The sequence below is a fragment of the Rhamphochromis longiceps genome, linkage group LG2, assembly GCF_057381845.1.
Source record: "Rhamphochromis longiceps isolate RC_006_pf linkage group LG2, R_longiceps_female_GT1.1, whole genome shotgun sequence".
Taxonomy (NCBI): Eukaryota; Metazoa; Chordata; class Actinopteri; order Cichliformes; family Cichlidae; genus Rhamphochromis; species Rhamphochromis longiceps.
In genome coordinates this window covers 29,541,550-29,560,208 of record NC_140558.1, presented here as the reverse complement: position 1 = coordinate 29,560,208, position 18,659 = coordinate 29,541,550, and the positions used below count along the sequence as shown (strand labels likewise).

General features: G+C 42.9%; 3 protein-coding genes across 10 annotated transcripts in view; 1 reads left to right on the top strand and 2 right to left on the bottom strand.

Annotated features, from left to right (window-relative positions):
• The first annotated feature begins 1,666 nt into the window (after positions 1 to 1,666).
• cltb (clathrin, light chain B) lies at positions 1,667 to 7,610 on the top strand. Its single transcript, XM_085421913.1, has 5 exons — positions 1,667 to 2,104; positions 2,658 to 2,701; positions 2,866 to 2,983; positions 3,277 to 3,388; positions 6,556 to 7,610. Exons 1-5 carry the CDS (start codon positions 1,951 to 1,953, stop codon positions 6,725 to 6,727), a joined length of 600 nt encoding a protein of 199 aa, XP_085278039.1. The 5' UTR covers positions 1,667 to 1,950; the 3' UTR covers positions 6,728 to 7,610.
• A 752-nt stretch (positions 7,611 to 8,362) lies between these two features.
• On the bottom strand, positions 8,363 to 10,028 carry higd2a (HIG1 hypoxia inducible domain family, member 2A). Its single transcript, XM_085421920.1, has 2 exons — positions 9,816 to 10,028; positions 8,363 to 8,917 (listed from the first exon to the last, which is right to left on the bottom strand). The coding sequence occupies exons 1-2, from the start codon at positions 10,000 to 10,002 to the stop codon at positions 8,751 to 8,753; spliced, it is 354 nt and encodes a 117-aa protein (XP_085278046.1). The 5' UTR covers positions 10,003 to 10,028; the 3' UTR covers positions 8,363 to 8,750.
• Positions 10,029 to 11,189: 1,161 nt separating this feature from the next.
• Positions 11,190 to 18,659, bottom strand: part of ankhd1 (ankyrin repeat and KH domain containing 1) — a 33,684-nt gene continuing 26,214 nt past the window's right edge. For 6 of the 8 annotated variants that reach the window (XM_085421853.1, XM_085421828.1, XM_085421812.1 and 3 more), the window contains exons 24-39: positions 18,409 to 18,584; positions 18,003 to 18,165; positions 17,817 to 17,912; positions 17,612 to 17,728; positions 17,353 to 17,521; positions 17,035 to 17,234; positions 16,585 to 16,937; positions 16,297 to 16,449; positions 15,918 to 16,067; positions 13,595 to 15,155; positions 13,293 to 13,485; positions 12,980 to 13,102; positions 12,520 to 12,771; positions 12,225 to 12,409; positions 11,958 to 12,134; positions 11,190 to 11,843 (exon numbers count right to left, since the gene is read on the bottom strand). In XM_085421853.1, coding sequence (XP_085277979.1) covers positions 11,784 to 11,843; positions 11,958 to 12,134; positions 12,225 to 12,409; positions 12,520 to 12,771; positions 12,980 to 13,102; positions 13,293 to 13,485; positions 13,595 to 15,155; positions 15,918 to 16,067; positions 16,297 to 16,449; positions 16,585 to 16,937; positions 17,035 to 17,234; positions 17,353 to 17,521; positions 17,612 to 17,728; positions 17,817 to 17,912; positions 18,003 to 18,165; positions 18,409 to 18,584 — 4,128 coding nt within the window. In that variant the 3' untranslated portion in view covers positions 11,190 to 11,783. The remainder of the gene's footprint in view (positions 11,844 to 11,957; positions 12,135 to 12,224; positions 12,410 to 12,519; positions 12,772 to 12,979; positions 13,103 to 13,292; positions 13,486 to 13,594; positions 15,156 to 15,917; positions 16,068 to 16,296; positions 16,450 to 16,584; positions 16,938 to 17,034; positions 17,235 to 17,352; positions 17,522 to 17,611; positions 17,729 to 17,816; positions 17,913 to 18,002; positions 18,166 to 18,408; positions 18,585 to 18,659) is intronic. The other 2 variants (XM_085421820.1, XM_085421868.1) reach the window with 1 other exon arrangement.

Genomic DNA, 18,659 nt, shown 5'->3' with positions numbered 1-18,659 from the left:
ATCCTTTGTCCACTATATCTACTATCACTCCTCAAATCAAATCAAATCAAATCACTTTTTATTGTCACATCACATGTGCAGGCACACTGGCACAGCACATGCGAGTGAAATTCTTGTGTGCGAGCCCCACAAGCAACAGAGATGTGCAAACACAACAACACAAACGAGCAAAATACAAGAATGGCCAACCTGAAACTAATAAATATATGTACAATATATAATAGTGTATGCATTTCTGGATGTGTATACTAAATATTTTCCTACGTGTGTGTGTGTGTGTGTGTGTGTGTGTGTGTGTGTGTGTGTGTGTGTATACACATTTTTACAAATTAAATAGTAAAAAAAAATAATAATAATAATAATAATAATAATAAAATATATAAAATATACAGAGTTGAATATGTGCAAAACAGTGGCATTACTGTACAGTATCCTCTGCATGTATCCAAACCATATCAGCCTCGTCTCTTTAACTTTGTCCCCAAACTGTTTATCCAGTGCTGTTTTTTCCAATTATGGATTTTTAAATGGTACAAAACTCCACTAACACTAACCACATCGACCATTACTGAAAGGTCATTACTAATGATCATAAATGCAAAGCATAGGCCGTTAATAAGATCCGTAGCAGGAGTAAATAGCAAACAGGAGAAATATATAGAGTCAAGAGGGGTATATACAAAAATAAGAGAAAGGCACACTTTAGAGAACAAGTTCCAAAGTGCTTGGAAGCAGTGTAAAGAAAATACATGGTCTGAATAGACAGTGTGTGAGTCACCTGAGTGATGAGGATTACTCAAACCATGGTGAGGTGAGTGGGCGGGTGTGGGTGTTTGTTGAGTGTTTAACAGTCCGAATGGCCCAGGAGAAGAAGCTGTTTGTGAGTCTGGAGGTGTAGGACCTGACTGACCGGAGATCTTGACCTGGCCTCCAGGGTTGGCAGAGGACAGTCAATGGTTTTTTGGGCGATGTTAATTACATTTGCACATCCTTCCTGCTCTCAGCTGTGGCCCCTGCGTACCCAACACCCAGGCAGTAGGAGAGCATGCTCCACTGTGGAGCAGTAGAAGGCCAGCGGAGGACAAGGTGAGCTCTTTTGTTTTAAGGACCTTCAGCTTTAGGTTATTTTCTGAGCACCAGTGTGACAAGTTTCTCTACCTCTGCCCTGTACGCCTCCATCAGAGATGAACCCAGTATGTCATCAGCATATTTGACGACTATGTTGGTTGGGTGGGTTGAGATCAGTGTAGAGGGCATACAATAGGGGGATCTGGTGCAGAGTGACAGCGAGTGGGGGGAGAGGTGGGGGCAAAGTCGGACTGATTGGGGGTAGTTAGTGAGGAAATCTTTGATCCAGAAGCAGGTGGCAGGGAGGATCTGAAGGTGTTCCAGTTAAGTGGTGAGGATGTCTGCTGCGTCTCCCTTTTAATGATCCACTCATGTAGATTTTGCTGAGGATATTCATTTTCCTGCAGGGGGGGTGAATGCATAACCTTTATGCTTTTACGAACCATTTTCCATTTCTGTTTATAAATTGTGCTATATAAGGTTTGTATATATTTTTTTATTACTGTCACTGCATTAGCACTACAACCCTTGAGATGACAGTGCTGTGCTGCAGATGGCCAGCAGATGGCGACAAACTCCAACAAAATGTAAAGGTCCCCTCGGGGTGCTGCCCCTGCTCTATCATCATACACATACTGGTTGAACAAGTGAAGAAATAATGAATCATCAGTTACGGCCTTTAATCGACGCGTAGATTGTTTGTTCCGTATGCTTTACTAGCTGACTCTATTTTTCCAAGCGATATTTAGAATAGATAACACTCTAATCGAATTTTTAAGTTGTTACTATTAACGTTGCAGAGCTCGGTGGCCTGATTTTTTGTGGCTTTAACGTTTAGCAAGCTAAGCAAGCTCAGTCAAACTTCTACACTTTTTGTGAAAGATGGCTGACAACGGAGCGCACCCGACTGAAGAGGACCCGGCCGCCGCTTTCCTGGCTCAACAGGAGAATGAGATAGCGGGGATAGAAAACGATGGCGACGCATTTGGGATCCTAGAAGGAGCCGGTGTTCAGCAGCCGCAGACCGACAACTATGGCAAGCTTGTCCCTGAGCTAACGTCAGCTAACGAGCAAACAAAGCTAACTAGAGCTAGCTAATACTAATACAGGAACTTGCATCGGTAACTTGCTTAGTAGTTAGCCAACAAAGGCCCCACCGCCATATGTTAACAACACCGCTGTCTGATATAAGTGGTTAACACTCTTATTGCTTTCTATTTAGATTCAAACTAACAGTACGTTAGCCTTGTAGCTTAGCTAGCTGCGACAACGTAGGTTTTGTTTAACGCTATCCCACATAACATTAGCTATGTGACACTAGCACCTTAAAACTAAGCAAGCGAACAAGTGCTACTGGCCTTCTAACCGACAAAGCAGCCCAGACAATATTAAGCAGGTAACCAAACAGGTGTTGCTGCATTTCTGAAGTCTTATCCGTTTCGAGACCAAAAGTTACACCACGGTAGTAGTAGCAGCGAGCATAAGTCGCTCCAGATAGCAAGGAAGTATAAGCGGATAAACTCCAAGAAGTTCATCTAAACTTATATCTGTATTTTTTTGTTTTGTTTTTAAAAAAAAAAAAATGCTAGACGGGTTTGAAGAGCCTGCCACGTTGAATGGAGACCTGTTTCAGGTGAGCTTCAGTCTTGTCTGTCTCTTTATATAACCTATGTGTGGTTGAGTTTTATTCCGAACACCGTAATCATGTGATGAAGGAGTGGGTTTGCTGTGGCGTTCACGCATAAATGAACCGAATAGCTGCTTCTAATGGTGTACATGTTTTGCGTACCCCAACAGGAGTCCAATGGCCCAACAGACAGCTACGCAGCCATCGCCCAGGTGGATATTCAAAGGCAAGAACCTGAAAGTTTACGCAAATGGAGGGAGGAGCAGAAGGCACGCCTTGAAGCATTAGGTTGGTAACAATGTTTCCCTGCCGCTGTCAGTGATTGTGTGTAATGCACTTAGTGCTGTGTAGCTCTTATGATTCTTCTTATTTTCCTTACAAGGTCCCTGGTTCATTTCACACGTATTTACTAACACTTCACTGTACTGCTATTTGCCCTTCTGTTAGAGGCTAAACTGGCTTTCAACACACTGGTGATAAAGTTTAAACTAATCAGAAAAGATCTGTGTCACACATAGAAACAGAAGAAATTAAATGTAATACAACTGTGTGACGTTTCTGCTTTCTTGCGTCCTAATAAGACTCGGCATCCAAGGCAGCGGAGGAAGAATGGAGAGTGAAAGCGAAGAAGGAGCTTGAAGACTGGCACGTACACCAAAGTGAGCAGATGGAGAAGAATAAGACCAACAACAGGTTAGGATCTGACCCCCCCACCCCACCGCTAATGTGCAGAGAAGTAATCGATGATGGTGATGTTGTAATCACTCTACTACCTTTGTTTTGAATTTTATATTGGTAGTTAGAGGTAGTTGTTCTTGGTAAAACAAACATTGTGGTTCAGTTAGCAAACATGCCTCGCTCTAAACTATAAGTTCAGTGGAGGTTCAGTGGAGGTCCTTATAGGTTCTTCCGAGGTGTGGGAAACTGTGCCTTTCTCTACAAGATTACATCCTAGACCTGTGTATGTTTTACAGCTGACTGATAAATTGACACGGTTGTGGTATATGTGTTGAATTTACTGCACCAAGGTGATCACAACAGATTACAACACTATAATACTTAGTACTTCATTTAGCCTGGTTCCCCTCAGTGTCATAAACTGTGCAGTCTCTCTTTTCTTGACCAAGCTAACCAGTTATTCTCTCACACTTCCCAACAGACTCTATCCAAGTCTGGCACGGTACCGCTCTGCATCTGTAGCTCTTTTCTTTTTTTCTTCTATTTTTTTATAAAGGACTGAGAGGCAATACTCTGATGAGATATTAGTCTACAGCTGTGTGTCCAGTTCAAGTGCCCAGAAAGCAAAACAGGAAACTAGCTAGCTGAAAAGAATGCAGACAGCAGAAAGAAAATGCTGCAGTCGCCCCCTCCCCATGCTAGAGCAAAGACCATCCTAGATTGTTTATGACACTAGTGCGAGATGTTTAGTCACTGTTTCCACCTCATTAGAAATGTTTCTCAGTTGCTTACAATAACCCAGACTCTAACACTTTTCTGCTTGTTGACTGACACTGAAACTGTTCTCCTCTCCTTCTTTTTTCCTGCTTTCTTGGCCTTGCTCTGCACGCTAGGATTGCTGATAAGGCTTTCTACAAACAGCCCAACTCTGATGTTATAGGCTTTGTGTACGTTTAGAATTCTTCTGCCTTCTAATATTGTATGATCTGCCCCCTGAATGACCTCTTTTGCCCACGATGCATGACCCAACACTGGAATTGTGTTTTGTTTTGTTTTTTCTTTTTTGTCAAAGGCTTCATTTGGCATTATTTGTGTTCTTTTTGACTGATTTGTGCCCTGGATGTTTTTATATACCAAAAATAAATATTAAATATGTCAACAATGAAGTGTATGTTGGGTATAAAGTATAGACTGTATGAAAGATGGATGTAGCTAGTAGAGCAGGGCGATATGGCCAAAAATATTTATCACGATATATATTTGAAAATTTGCGATAACGATATAACCGACGATATAATTGATGCGAGACAAAATACAACTCCACAAAATTACTAGCGCAAAAAGACAACCTTCCATTTATTTTCACTTAAACAAGAAGCTGGTTTTTATGTACATTAAAGCTTTATAAAAATGTAACAGTGCAAATGCAAATTCCTTGCTGAAAGTTTAACCAAAAGGCATTTCCAGTAGAAATGGGCTGACATATCCTGAGCATAACCATGTATAATTTCCACTGAAGTTGAAAAGAGGTGCTTTGCAACATTAAACTGCAGTGTGCAGTACGTATTTTTCGGACCATAAGGTGCACGGGATTATAAGGCACATTAAGCAAAACAAAGCAGTCAGATAAATCAAACTTTATTAAACTCATTCTTCTTGCTTCCTCCACTTCTGTACCATTGATTCATTAATGTTGAATTCTCTGGCAGCTGCTCTATTCCCATGTTGTTGCAGTATATTAATGACTAACCTCGTATAGTGGATGGATTATCTCAGTTGTTCTCCTGACTGAAGTTTGGTCCGTTTACAGTATCCTGCCATGCGATTGCATTTGTCTCTAACCATCTGGAACCTTCACGTTAACTTTTATAAGTGGAAAAGTGTTAGTGTTCGTCCTCCAGCTTCACTGTTTATGTTATGCTAACATAGCTGTGTCGCTAGCGATCACGTAGCACATCATTATATACCAGCTAGCCCAACTTCAGTAACCCTACAAACGTCACTGCTGTTTAGTTTCCTGTCTTCATTTATGTTGGAAGTGATAGCAGAGCTGTACGTTTGATTTTTTTTCAGAAATCTCTCAGTCAGAACATGCAATATCATGCTTAGGTAACTAGCGAAACTAGCGAGCTAACTTCCGCTAGCTTCCTGCTAACGTCTAACTCCGTTAAATGTAATAACTTTAGTTTTCATGGATGCCTGGAAGTTAAACTTCATAGTTACACCTGGTAAAGCAGCAATGCTGATCGTTTTATTAAAGATGAAAGAATTTAGACAGTTTTTAACTCTAAGTGATGCTGCAGTGTTGTTTGACCTGAAGTTACGGAGTTTAGGACCCAGATTACTCCCAGATTTAAGAGCATCTTAGTCCGACAAATATGACAATAACAACGGCCGCTTGCATGTTCTGCAAAAAAATGTGCTTTGTTGTGTATCTGACGAACAAACACCAAACCAGTTCCACATCACTGAAGTTGCACCATTTTTACAAACCAATTCTGGTTCATCTGTTTCACTCAACAATCGGCCATGTGCGTATGAAAACAAAGGCACTGCGCATGCGCGTTTTACTCCCATTCTATCGCGATATTTCATTTTCCTATCATTGCCTAACATTATACCGGTATTACCGTGAACGGTATAATATGGCCCAGCCCTAGTAGCTACCCTTAAGTCCAATTATGCTTTTCCATGATTTGATATTGACAAATTGTTAGCCAATGAGCTGCTTCAATCTGACCCTTAGAATAATCAGGGTTTTTTTTTTAGTTTGTTTATTTTTTTTGTTTTTTAAATGGACCAAAATCTTCTGAGCCCATAAAGTCCTCGTGAAAAATTCTACTGATGTCAAAGAGTGAGGCAGCCGAGGATCTTTTTCAGCCACGTCTATTTACTTTCAAGTCCTTTATTAGTCTGGGATGTCGCCCCCTGCTGGCCATTAAAACAAAAGCAGGATTCGGGTTTTAGATCTGGAAGCTACATCTATCTTCTACACCATCTGCGGCATAAAGACATGCATGAGGTATTTTTTGCTTTTACTATCTCGTGAGCACGTGCTCTTGGTGTGATTGAACTTTGTGGTTGGGAACCGTGTTTGGCTCAGGCTGCGTTTGCTTTCGTGAAATCCCTCTGATAACCTCCAGCTCACCGACACCTTTCTGTGCTTCCCTTCACATCCACAGAGCATCTGAGGAGGCTTTCCTGGCAGAGACGGACAGCAACAGCCCCGGGTCTGAATGGGAGAGAGTAGCTCGTCTCTGTGACTTCAATCCAAAAACCAACAAGCAGGCGAAGGATGTTTCCCGAATGCGCTCTGTGCTGATCTCTCTCAAACAGACACCTCTAGTTCGCTAGAGCATGTCGCTGGGGGGAGCTAGAAACATTGCCTTTTAATCTCACTTTGCATCAGAAGGATTTGTATGCCCTTTTGTGTACGAAAAACACCCTGGTATGTTTATAACCTTTAAACACTTCCTGCCTTTAACGATACCTGTTAGAGTCAAATAATATACTTAAACCTGTGAGAGGAGGGATTACTGTTACAACATCCTTTAGTTGGTCAGCTTCATCACTGCTATATTAAGAAAATATTGTTACTGTAAATTCAGTAATTTCCCTTTCTCCTTTAACTTATAAATTGTTACTAGGTCAACTTTATTGCATGACTTCCTGATATTTTGGATGCACATTTTTAGTTGAATTTATAAATTAGCATTACGGTCAAACACTTAGCGATTAAGCACTGTTACAGATTAGATTGTAACCAGTTTTGCCTCATCAACTATAAACCATTAACCGAAGCACATTAATGTTCACTGTATTATATTATATCCCTAATTACTGTTTTTAAGTTAGCATATTTTTCACTATAACATACCCAAGCTCGTGGCCTTTTTTGATCAACCTCTTTCTACAATTTGAGCACTTAGCTGGATGAATTTCTCTTCAATTTGGCAAGATTTCAGCTAAATTAAGAAACATTGAACTACAACCAAAGATTTCATTGAAATTTTCAGAGTTCACACATTTTACGGCTTGTTTCTTATTTTGCTATATTATACCATTTTCTGTTACGCCAACAAATTTTAATTTTTTTTTTTAAAGAAATGATGCACGGGGTCATTTACAACAGCGATGTCTTCACACTGTTTCACATGCTGCCTATTTGGATTTAAGGAATAGTGAAAAAGTGAATGTTAAAAGGGAACTGGAAAATAAAAACAGTGTAGTATGATCACTTCAAACGATTTGTCTTCAATTCTTAGCTGTGATAATTGCTTACTTATGCCCTTGTATTTTGACATACAAGCAACTTTGATAGGTGGTTCAAACAGAGCATCAGAATGGAGAAGAAAGGTGATTTAAGTGACTTTGAATGTGGCATGGTTGTTAGTGCTGGAGTGGCTGCTCTGGGTATTTCAGAAACTGCTGATCTACTGAGATTTCCCCACACAAACAACTCTGAGGTTTACAGAGAATGACCAGAGTAGTTCAAGCTGATTGGAAGGCAACAGTAACCTGAATAACTGTTTGGTACAACCAAGGTATGCAGAAGAGCATCTCTGAATGCAGATCAGAAGACCACATCTGCTCTAGTCTCTGAGGAATGTTTCCAGCACCATATGTGCGACAAATAATTAAGGTAGCTCTAAAGTCAGTGCTAATATTATGACCACGTTTGGGTTATTTACAGATATTTTAAATCTTTTAAGCATAATTTTTTATACATATCATGCTTAACTTGGCTAGCACAATTCTCTGAGAGGTGACTTTATAAAGTGTATAATTTACACTATTACACTACACATAACACCTGAAGGTCTTCTTAGGAGGATTTTATTCTGTTGAGTGTTTTAAGGTGGACTTGGGCCTAACTCAAGTCATTAACAACGAATTTCCACACTGAGTTTGTCAATATAACCTTATAGGTTAGCACACCAGGAAACTCAAACACAAGATATGGTGCTTTATCTTAAATATGACACCAGGTTCAAATGTGACATTTTATTAGAATATAATAATAACAGTATGGGGGATACATTTGAAGCCGAGCTCACCAAATGAGCAAGAAAACAATTTACATTTATCAGCAATTTGCTTCAACACAATTTTAGTAGTGTTAAAGAAGTCCAGCCTGCTTACTGGTAACAAGCCGATTCAACTTTGCTGTTCCACACTGTCAGCAAGAAGCGAAAATAATCATTTTTTGTGAGTGATTCACAGTTTTTAAACAGCAATAAATAATGCTGACATTTACATATGTGTCTGAAGAATGTTAAAGACCCAATACATTATTCAGTTCATTTAAAGAAGTCCAGAGTCTGCTGCGATTCCACACACTGAATGGACAATGGCAGAGATGTGGGATCGATCCATTTCACTGCTTGGGTTTCAGAGCCGTGGCAAAAACACCAACAATAATGGCAACTACAGTGAAGCCTTGAGCAAAGATGCGTCCCCTCATCAAGAGCTGGGACTGTCTGGTTTTCCCTTGATGGAAGGCACGGAGACCATAAATCAGCGCTCCCGCTGTTCCCAAACAACCTGGAAAATAAAGAAATTATAGCTTATAAACCCAGTTTATTAGGACAGTTAACTGGATCCACAGACAAGGAAAAACTCATGGCTGAATAGTGTAACTAATATCAAGTAGAACGGGGTGATGGAGATATAAAAGCTGCACTTTCCTTTGGCACAGACACTTTTTAGTTATCAGGGTGGCTGCAGTCAACGGTAAAATAAAAGGAGACTGTTCATTTCTAATGACAGCATTATTGCTACAGATGTCAACAACAGATGACCTCAGCGTAAACAGCTTCTAAATTAGAATCTTAAACGCTTCAGGGAACACAAAACAAGAATCAGCAATAATATCATAGGCATCAACGGACTATATGTATGATTTTGGGAGTAACAATGAAAGAAAACAGCACAGGCTATTTTAATAAAGCACTCGTGAAGCAACAGTAAGTAGTATATCAGATACAGAATTGCGTAAATAACTGTTGACAGATGAACAAGAATGTGAGATACAGTCCAATTATATCCCAAACATGTTTGTCCGGTTTTACATTATCCACTTAAAACGGCTTTTAATACGCTTTGATGTATTGAAGGTTTTATTGTGCAGACCACGAGTTACAAAATATATGAAGAATGACCACAATGACCTCCGGGGGTTGAGAGGACGCTGCCGCACAGCTGGAGGAGCAGCTCCGGGAATATTTCCGGTACCGAAAGCAGATCGTTGGGAAATATGTCATCGGTTACGTCGATCTAGCCACACACCTCTGCTGTGTTATCAGCTGATGTCGTGCCCACCACTCACCCAAGCCTTTATGTTTTATATTTAAGCGCTAACATAGTTGTGTGAAGTAGAGGACATAGCAGACCGCAGTTGTGACTTTACGGTGCAGCGCTTTTCTCCGCTTGTGTAACTCACCTATCGGGACGAATGGGTTCTCCTTGGTTTTCCTCGCAAACTTTTCCTTGAAAGTCTCATCTTTGACTTTAGGCAAAGGGTTGAAGCCTTCGATGTTTGGAGCCTGGGATAAATCAAACGGCACAGCTCTCTGCGGAGCTGCTCCGGGTGTTTGCTCTGCAACTCCGGGTGTTGCTGCTGCCGCCATGCTTACCTTGGGTATGACAACCAGGAAATCCCAAGAACTACATTTCCGGTTAAAATTTTCCACGGCTTCACAATAAAGGTCCAAATATTTTAAATTAAATTAAAAAAAAAAGTCTACCTTGATTAGAGAGGAATGCCTTGGACAAATTCATCAATCTTTCACTTCAGAAATATAAAACAGAAATATAAATTAGACTAAACACTGACCACGGCCTCTTAGTGCAGATATTCAAGTATTTTAGTATACAAGTATTTAAAAGCATACCCAGCTGCAGCAATATTATGATCCAATATCTGATTGTGCGCAGTAAGTGCTTTTTCTTTAGATATAATTGCGCTTTTTCTTTTTACTTTAGAGTACACTTTATTGCAGCTTCTCAATGCACAACTTTCAACTCAAAGCTAAACTCTCCCCCCACCTATTTGCAGGTGTGTTAAATGTGCAGTTTTTTAACTTTAACAGAAATTAAAAAGTCAGATTTGTTTTAGAATAAAGTTCAGCGGATGTTAAATTCAATTTAGGTCATTTACTGTCCAGTGATGTAACTGGATACTTACCACAAACAATCAAGATTGAGGTTCTATATACACAGCAGGATGGTTCCATTTTGATAATTAAAATGTCATGACTTGTAATTACTTGAAATTGAATCCCATATTTAAAAAAAAAAAAAAAAAAAAAGTGGCCTAATAAATATTTGTAGCAACTGCTGGACGTTCTAATTTTCCTGAATGTGAGGTTTCACTTTCCAGTAGCACATTCCTTATGTGCTGTACAATGCATCAATGAAACAGCTACACATTAAATCTAAACGAATCTTCAGGTGCCACATTTTATTTTAAATCACAAATTGTTTGCTATAGGGAGGAAAGCTACGCGGTATATTGGGATTTTCACATAGCTCTCAATTTTTCACAAAATAAACCCCACTCTTACCACTGAGTGGCAGTATTGTACAACCTTCACTGATTCTCAAACATGAAATCACTTTTCCCCCTCAGTGAAGCACTTAGAATGAAATACTTTAATGTCTGCCTAAGAAATCATGCAGTCAGGAAGCTTGAGCCCAAAGAGGAATAAAAAAAATCAAAATCTAGTGGATAAAAAAACAAAAAAAAACAAAACTTAACTGAAGACTCAGGAGTCATATGCATCAACAAAGATAAACAAAAAAGCTTCAGCACAAATATTTTTCAATCTTTTTATTGAATATTAAGGTAAATATTTCACATTAATACAGGCTACATAAAGTAGAGCCACTATACGACATGAAATTTACTCTCATTTTAACCCTTTTTAGTATGTAAACAATTATACATGTATTTACCACTCTAAAAGGTTCTGATTTCGCTCTTCAGGTAATCATCATCTAGTTCTGGGCCAAGTTTAAATAGCTACTTCATGTTGAGCCCCCCCCACCCCACCCCGCAGCCCAAGAACGGTGTACGCGGGTTTAAAGTCAAAAATCGCTAAACTACGCAGAGAATGGATCCTGTTGAACAGGTGATCGCGCGCGTGTGTGTTTGCATCATTGGGACACTGATAACAGCTCTGGCCCAATTTCCTCTTTCCTCGTTCCTCGTTAGATAGGCACATCAAAGAATGGTGTCAAAGAGAACTTCCAATTCTTCAACCTTTACTCTGCATTTCAGGTCTCTACTAAAGTTTAAAAGTTTACGCGTTAATTTTTTCGTCGTCTTATTCGGTCGTGTCGGTCAGTTGGTATTACATGTTTGCACTGTGGGTCATGCTGTGTGTGTTTGATTGCTGTAGGATGCTGTCTAATTGACATGGTTCAGGTGCACATTGCCCACATGAGGTGCCCAGGTACCGGTCCACACCTGAAGGAGAGAGGAGAAAGGTCAGGGGGGTTATTAGTCAAATGCTGCTCCTTATAAAACGGCATAAATCTGCACAAGTGTCGCAAGTCTGATTTTAATAAAGGCCAACTTTACCTGCTGTTGTGGGTCAGAGTTATCTGCATTGTTTGGGACCACTTTAATGATGGGGCTCCATGCAGGGTCACCAGCGTGACCAGCGTGCAAACCATTGTACATCGGCCCCCCTGGGCCTTCTGCCATGGTAGGATGAGGGGGCAGCATGGTTCCTCCATACATAGACATTGGCATCCCCTGGACAAAATGGACACAGATAGCCGTTAAAACACAAGTACACAGACAAATGGGCATTGAAAGTCCGTCAGAGCTGTTACTCTGAGTTACCTTTGGGAAATCCATGTAACTGTTGGGCAAATGCTGCGGCTGGTGGTAGTTGTTAGCAGGGTTTGCGATGCCCGTGTCGTCCTGCTCCATGGGCTGGTGCTGAGAGAAGGCCGATTGCTCCGCGTGCATCTGCGGGTGCATCATGTGGCTGTTCATCAAGGGCTGGGACCAACCAGACATGGCCTCTGTACCAAAACAACACAAGGTGGTTTTATCGCTGGACGCCAAAGTTACTGAGAACCCATTTCTGTATATGGCTGTGTTCAACTCTCACACGGGCCCAATTTGCTCTTACCTGAACCACTGCCAACCCCGAATGACCAAATGCCTCCCTGTCCAACTGATGCCGTGTAGCTGGTTGTGAGCAGAGGTGGGTTTACAGACCCCGTCTGTCTGATCCTGGCCAACCGCTCTGTGCCGATGGGTGGGGGAACCTTCCGGTCCTGTTGCGAGGAGCTGCCTGGCTTAGGCTGAGGAGGTGAAGCAACCGCTGAGGTGGAAAGGGCAGAGGAGGACACCGTGGAGGGAGGTGGGACAGGAGATTCACCTGGTGGGAAAAGACAAAGCCTAGGTTAGAGCACTTCCAAATAATTTTTAAGAGACTGATTTGTTTTTGTTTTTAAACAAGCATGGAAAAATGCTATTAAACTCTCTAATATTAAATTAATGTTAAAGGGATTATAAAAGGGGTCAGGGGTACATTTAAGGCCTAAAATGTAAAAGAATTAAAGAGAAGCGGTCTGTGAGCCTGGTACCTGATGTGGATGCACTCCATGGGTGGGGGGAAAAGTGCTGTCTGCTGAATGAGGGTGTGCCAGCTGTATGACCAGGTAGAAAAACAGCACTGCCAGAGATCCCGGTGGCAAAGTTAGGCAACGCTAAGGACACAGACAATAGAAGGAGACTGTCAGCTTTACAGTACTAAATATAAATAAGACCTTACATGTCAACATAGATTCACCACATCCGGTTGCATGTGTACTGTAATCACCACCTTCTTTATTTCTCCTGAAATTATTCTGATTATTAAACCCAAAGAACTGGAATTAAACAAAAATGCAGCCATACCGATGGGGCTGTTGACCATCCTCTGGGTGGTGGAACGGTAGCCAGGGGCTTTTGAGCTGTCTGGAGGAGGTGGGGGCATCATATTCTCCATCTGGCCCATGCTCATGTACGCTTGCTGAGCCGAGAAAGACTGCTCTGGGGGTGATCGAGTAGGCAAATGGCATGCACCCCACACTGGATTGTTTCCCACCTGCTAAGGCAAGCACAACTGATTACTATCACAATCCAGCTGAATGGTGCCCTTACCAAAGTAAATGCACGGTCAAGTAAAGTTGTAGTTGTGAAGATTTATTTACGCCTACCTGGTTGCTGTTATCAAAGATGCTGCTGAAACTGAAGAGACCTGTATGACCGAGGTTGGCGTGCATCTGCTGAGGCTTGCCTGCACTGGCGACATGCTGCATTTGAGAACCGTTCATCATTCCAAGATTACCAGAGACCTGAAGGGAGCCTGGGATCTGGGCTTGAGCTTGGGTCTGAGCTTGTGGAGGCAAACTTGTTGGCTGGGAAGTTGGGTTTTGGGTTTGTTTTGGGACTTCTTGGTGAGTGCTGAAGGGTACAAATACAGACTGTTGTTGCTGCTGTGTTTGCTGCTGCTGCTGCTCAGAAAGGGAATAATAAGGCCCTGGTGGCTGCATACGATGGGAGACTCTGGGCGCAGGTGCTGAGAAGTGGGGTACTGTGTTGTTGGGGTGCACGACGTTGTGCGAGAAAACAGCAGCAGGTGCTGTGGGTAGGTGAGAACTGGGCTGTGGGTTGAGGTGAGGCTGTGGAACATCTGTGGATGGTACAGAGGAGGGAGGGGGAGGTAACTGCTGGCGGGGTTCTGGCTTTGGAGCTAAGGACATGGCAGGGGCCGCGAAACTCACAGAGTTGCCGCTCTCGCTGACAGCAGCGGGCTGGCTCTCTACGGGCAGAGACGACTTGTCTTTTCCAGCAGGGGGAGCAGCACTGGGCTCTGTTTTAACTGGCTGGATGGGGGGCTGTGAAATGGGTCCCACTGGCTGCTGAGGAGCATTTGCCGTAGTTGTAGTGGAACTGTGATGTGCGGGAGAGCCGGTGCCTCGTACTGTACTACTGCCACTGGAAGGCAACGAAACAGAAACGGGTGTGACACCGGCAGGCTTGGGGTCTGGGGCAAAGAGCTGTTTTCTGACAGAGGAAGGCGTAGCGACACTCTGTTGGGGATTATATGGAGTAGGGTTAGGCGTAAGAGGTGTAGCTATAGCAGCGGATGTGTTGGGAGCACTGGTGGTGGCGGTATTGGTGGTCGTGACTGGGACTCCTGAGCTTGCGGTGCTGCTGTGTTCACTGTGATTCGAGTTGGGTCTGGCCTGTGGTCCTGTGTTACTGGATCCTCCGCTGTGTTTGGGGGAGCTGTTAGCACTGCCGGGACTCACAGGGCGCACGGGGAAAGGTCCCCAGGTGCTAGCAGCAGGAGAGAAGGTGCCACCAAACTGCGCCATGGGTAGACGAGGGTGCCTGATCTGGTGCATGGTCTGAGCAGCCAGGAGCGCCAGCTGAGGGTGGGTGTATGCCAGGGACAGGGACACTGGGAAAGGCTGCCTGACGTTTGACGACAGCCCTTTCCCGATCTTTCCCCCAGCCTGAGAAGAGGATGAAGACGAGGATGAGGGAGGCTGGAACGAGACGCCTGTTGACGTGGGCAATGAGCTTAGAGCCTTTGGCCCAGTGGTTGAACCACTGGTGGCCCCCATGGTACTGGGGAAGGAAGCTGAGGTCGTTTTCGAGCCCGGTGCTCTGATGTGAATCCGGGGAATCAGATCCTCAAGCTCTTTGGCCGGGTCCTGGATCAGAGCATTGATCAGCTGGACTGCATGCCTTGTAGACTCCGTGCCTCCTCTGAAACCAAACACCAGAATATGCTTATTCAAAAATATGTCCTTAAAAAAAAAAAATCTGGCAAAAAAAAAAAGGGTTTTAAAAATATGTCATTTATTATTTTGCCAAATAACTGCCCACCAACTGTAGCTCTAGGTTCTGCACCTCATACAAAACACCAAACCCAGAAAAGCTCAATACACAACATTAAGCTGCAAAACTACACCAAAGAGGAAGTAAAGTTTCTAGATGTGATTATTTTCCCTCTACACACTGAATATAGTATAGCTCGCCGCAATTTCGTAAGTCATTTTAATCACTCATTTTCATTTCAGCCTTAAGCATCCATGATGTGAATAAAGAGCAGTAAACCTATTAAAGAGGCTGACCCATACTTTCAAAATAGCATGGATGTTCATATGTAGCAATAGAGGCAAAGCTGTTTTGCAGGCTATGTAGAGGTATACAGGCAAGCTTTGCATACGTTCAATCCCAAAATATGCTTCTTGCCTTTATTCTGAAAAAACGCAATGTCTTGCAAAGACTCCTTATATGATATCTCACTCTTCCACCTCCGCTTTGTGAACTGGGAGTATCTTGAGGAAAATACTAGCAAAAGAAAATCTGCATATTTCGCACATTAAATGTCAGATCTGTATTTTGTCATGCCCCCCCCAAAAAAAAATAAAAAAATAAAAAAATAAAAAAGGCTTCATATACCAGTCCATCTGATATAATTTAGCTGTAATGGCTTTGTAGTCCAGCAGAGGGTGCTGCTTTTACCTTATAGTGATCATCCTCTCTCCATTCTTGTCCTTCTGCTTGTCCACGTCAATGTGAGCTCCTGTCACATCCTGGATGGCTGTTATGTTGCAGCCTCCTCGACCCATGATCCGAGACACAACGGACGCTGGTACAGAAAGCTTCTTTGATCTTCAAAAGAACACGTGAAATGATGATATTAATGTTTGTACTATAGCTGTCTCTTAATTCAATCAAAAAACATGCAATCATTGGCTTTGTGTGCAAGCAATGCCTTGCCTTAAGATGTATACATAATAATATAATAAAAGAAAAAAGTAAAATTTGACAATGGGGAGAACAAAAAAGTAAGTATTGCTATTGATAATTTGCACACGTCGAGTCAAACTCATAAACTGACCTTCTGACGACTTCCTTCCAACCTTCTTCTCTTTTCTGGCCTCTCTTTGGACTCGTGAGGCTGAGCTTACTGTTGGGTGAGGTGACAGGAAGAGCCATGGTCTTGAACGGGGAGGGCAGGGAGTTGGTGGTGGAGTCGCTTGCATCTGCAGCTCTGGAACCAGACAGACTGTTTGCTTACAGACATGATAGGACGCAACAAAGTAGTAGTTGTTATGTCTAAAGATCCAAAGTTACACACAAAAGTACATGTCAAACAACAAACGTGCCCGCTCGATCAGAGACTCACTTTTGCGTTGGTTTTGAGATGGAGACTGTGACTTTGTTTTCCACTTTGCCGTCACTCTGCGTCTGGGAACTGTGTCTCTTCTCTGGGCCGGACAGGAGGGCCTGGACTGCTCCTGAGGAGGGGGCAGAGGAAGAAGAGGACGACGAGGAAGAGGAGGAGGAGGTGCCGGAGGAGGTGAGGTCAGGGAGGTAGTTGAGCTCCTGACTCTTGCTCCCACTGCTGCTGCTCTCACTGGCACAGTCGGTGCTATCCAAGGGGTCAGAATCACTGTTGCCGCCTGCCACTCCCCCACCCCCACCCCGTGGCTCGCCGTGGATCTTGTTCTTGTCAGCTTTGTGCTGTGCTAGTGCAACCTGTTAAGAAATGCATACATTTGGTCATTTCCCCCTCTTCAATCTTTAGGATAAGCTGGAGATGAAAACAGGGCAGATTAAAAAGAGTAGTGCTCACCTGCGGATCTTGCAATATGATGGGTTCATTGGGCACCGAATCCTTGGTCTTGTTCTTTTTGTTCTTCCGATTGGTGCTTGGGGTAGTGGCCACACTCGCTCGCTTCTTACTAAAAGCTGTAGTGAAAGTGGTGGAGGTGGCAGATATACCAATGGTGGTGGTGGTAGTTGCACTCGGAGGTTCAATTGGAACCTCTGCTTCTGAGGAAGGCGAAGGGTAAAATTCAGGCATTAGGAAGAATCGGGCCACAAGATTCTAGTTAAAATGTATCCAAGTCATGAAAATACTTTTGAGTTAAAAGTTTCAATGAAACAATACCTTCAGCGGAATCCTCCTTCTGCTCCTGCATCTCAAATGTCTCCTCCTTGGTTTTCTGCCCCTCCTCTTCCTCCTGTTTCCTCTTCTGCTCCTCCTTCTTCTTCTTGCGTTTCTCCTTCCTCTTCTCACGCTTGGCAGCCAGAGCCTGCTTCTTGCTCTCCTCTCGAGACTGCAAGAGTCATAAAATCTCTTTTTATCTATGCCTTTTATTCAAAATGCTTTTACCTCCTAAAACACTATCACATGTGACTGAAATTACCTTCTCCAAGTCTAACTCCTTGAGGAGAATGGTAGCGTTCTTGTTGGCCTCGGCAGCCTGCTGGTCTTTAGCTTTGACAATGGTCTCCATGCACTGGTGACACTTCTTCAGCAGCTCCTGCAGGGTCACATTTGGAGTTTTAGCTCTGCATATTCCTCTAAAGGTTCTGTAGGTGACTACTGACTGAAATGCAAACAATACCTACCTTGTCAGCAATGGTGGCGATATATCTCATGCACTCAATATCTGACGGGAACTGGTTGACCTCCTTCACAAGATACTGCACCACCTTCACGTGACCCTGAAATTTTAAGTAAAGAATTAGTAACTGCAGTCGTCCTAAAGTGGAGCAGAACAAAGCAACGTTCTTAGGTCTTCTTCAACTGCGCACCTTACGAAAAGCAGCCATGAGCGGGGTGATCTTTCGGTTGTCAGCAGCATCTACATCAGCACTGGCGTGCACCAGGAGCTGGACCACGTCAAAATGACCACCATTCGCTGCCAGCCAGAGGGGAGTGTTCCCTTTCTTGTTTCGTACGTCAATATGCGCACCTCTGAAATAAGACAGAATTGTTGCCTTCATCAGTTAATGAAAGCCACCTTGCTAATGAGGTTAGAAGACAGAACACAATTTATGGCAAGCATCTGGTTTTTAAAAGCAAAAACAAGAAAGAAAAAAAAACAAAACAGAAAGAGCGTGGCTTAAAACATCTGCTTCACTAAGAAATAAACTTGCATTCAACCCAATTCCCTTAAATGATGAATCACAGTGAGATTTAACTCAAAACAGTCCTCACCTGTTGATGAGCAGCTCACAGAACTTGTAGTGGCCCTTGTCGGCAGCAATGGTGAGAGCAGTATCTCTGGATGAAGGAACAGGGGGAGCGTTGACATCGGCGCCTTTGTCCAGCAGCACTCGGCCCACCTCTGCATAACCTCCTGATGCTGCCTCCATCAGCGGGGTAAGACCAGTCTGTTTAAACCGATCAGTTATTAAGAAGGCCAAGAGGGTAACCCGAAAGGATAAAAATAGTGTTTGTATCGTCCA

Excerpts from the sequence above, each read along its gene's own strand:
- cltb (XM_085421913.1), top strand. The coding sequence starts at position 1,951 with ATGGCTGACAACGGAGCGCACCCGACTGAAGAGGACCCGGCCGCCGCT. Across the intron at positions 2,105-2,657 it reads GCCGCAGACCGACAACTATG|ACGGGTTTGAAGAGCCTGCC; the intron begins GCAAGCTTGTCC and ends AAAAAATGCTAG. Across the intron at positions 3,389-6,555 it reads AAGAATAAGACCAACAACAG|AGCATCTGAGGAGGCTTTCC; the intron begins GTTAGGATCTGA and ends TCACATCCACAG.
- higd2a (XM_085421920.1), bottom strand. The coding sequence starts at position 10,002 with ATGGCGGCAGCAGCAACACCCGGAGTTGCAGAGCAAACACCCGGAGCA. Across the intron at positions 8,918-9,815 it reads GAACCCATTCGTCCCGATAG|GTTGTTTGGGAACAGCGGGA; the intron begins GTGAGTTACACA and ends TTTATTTTCCAG.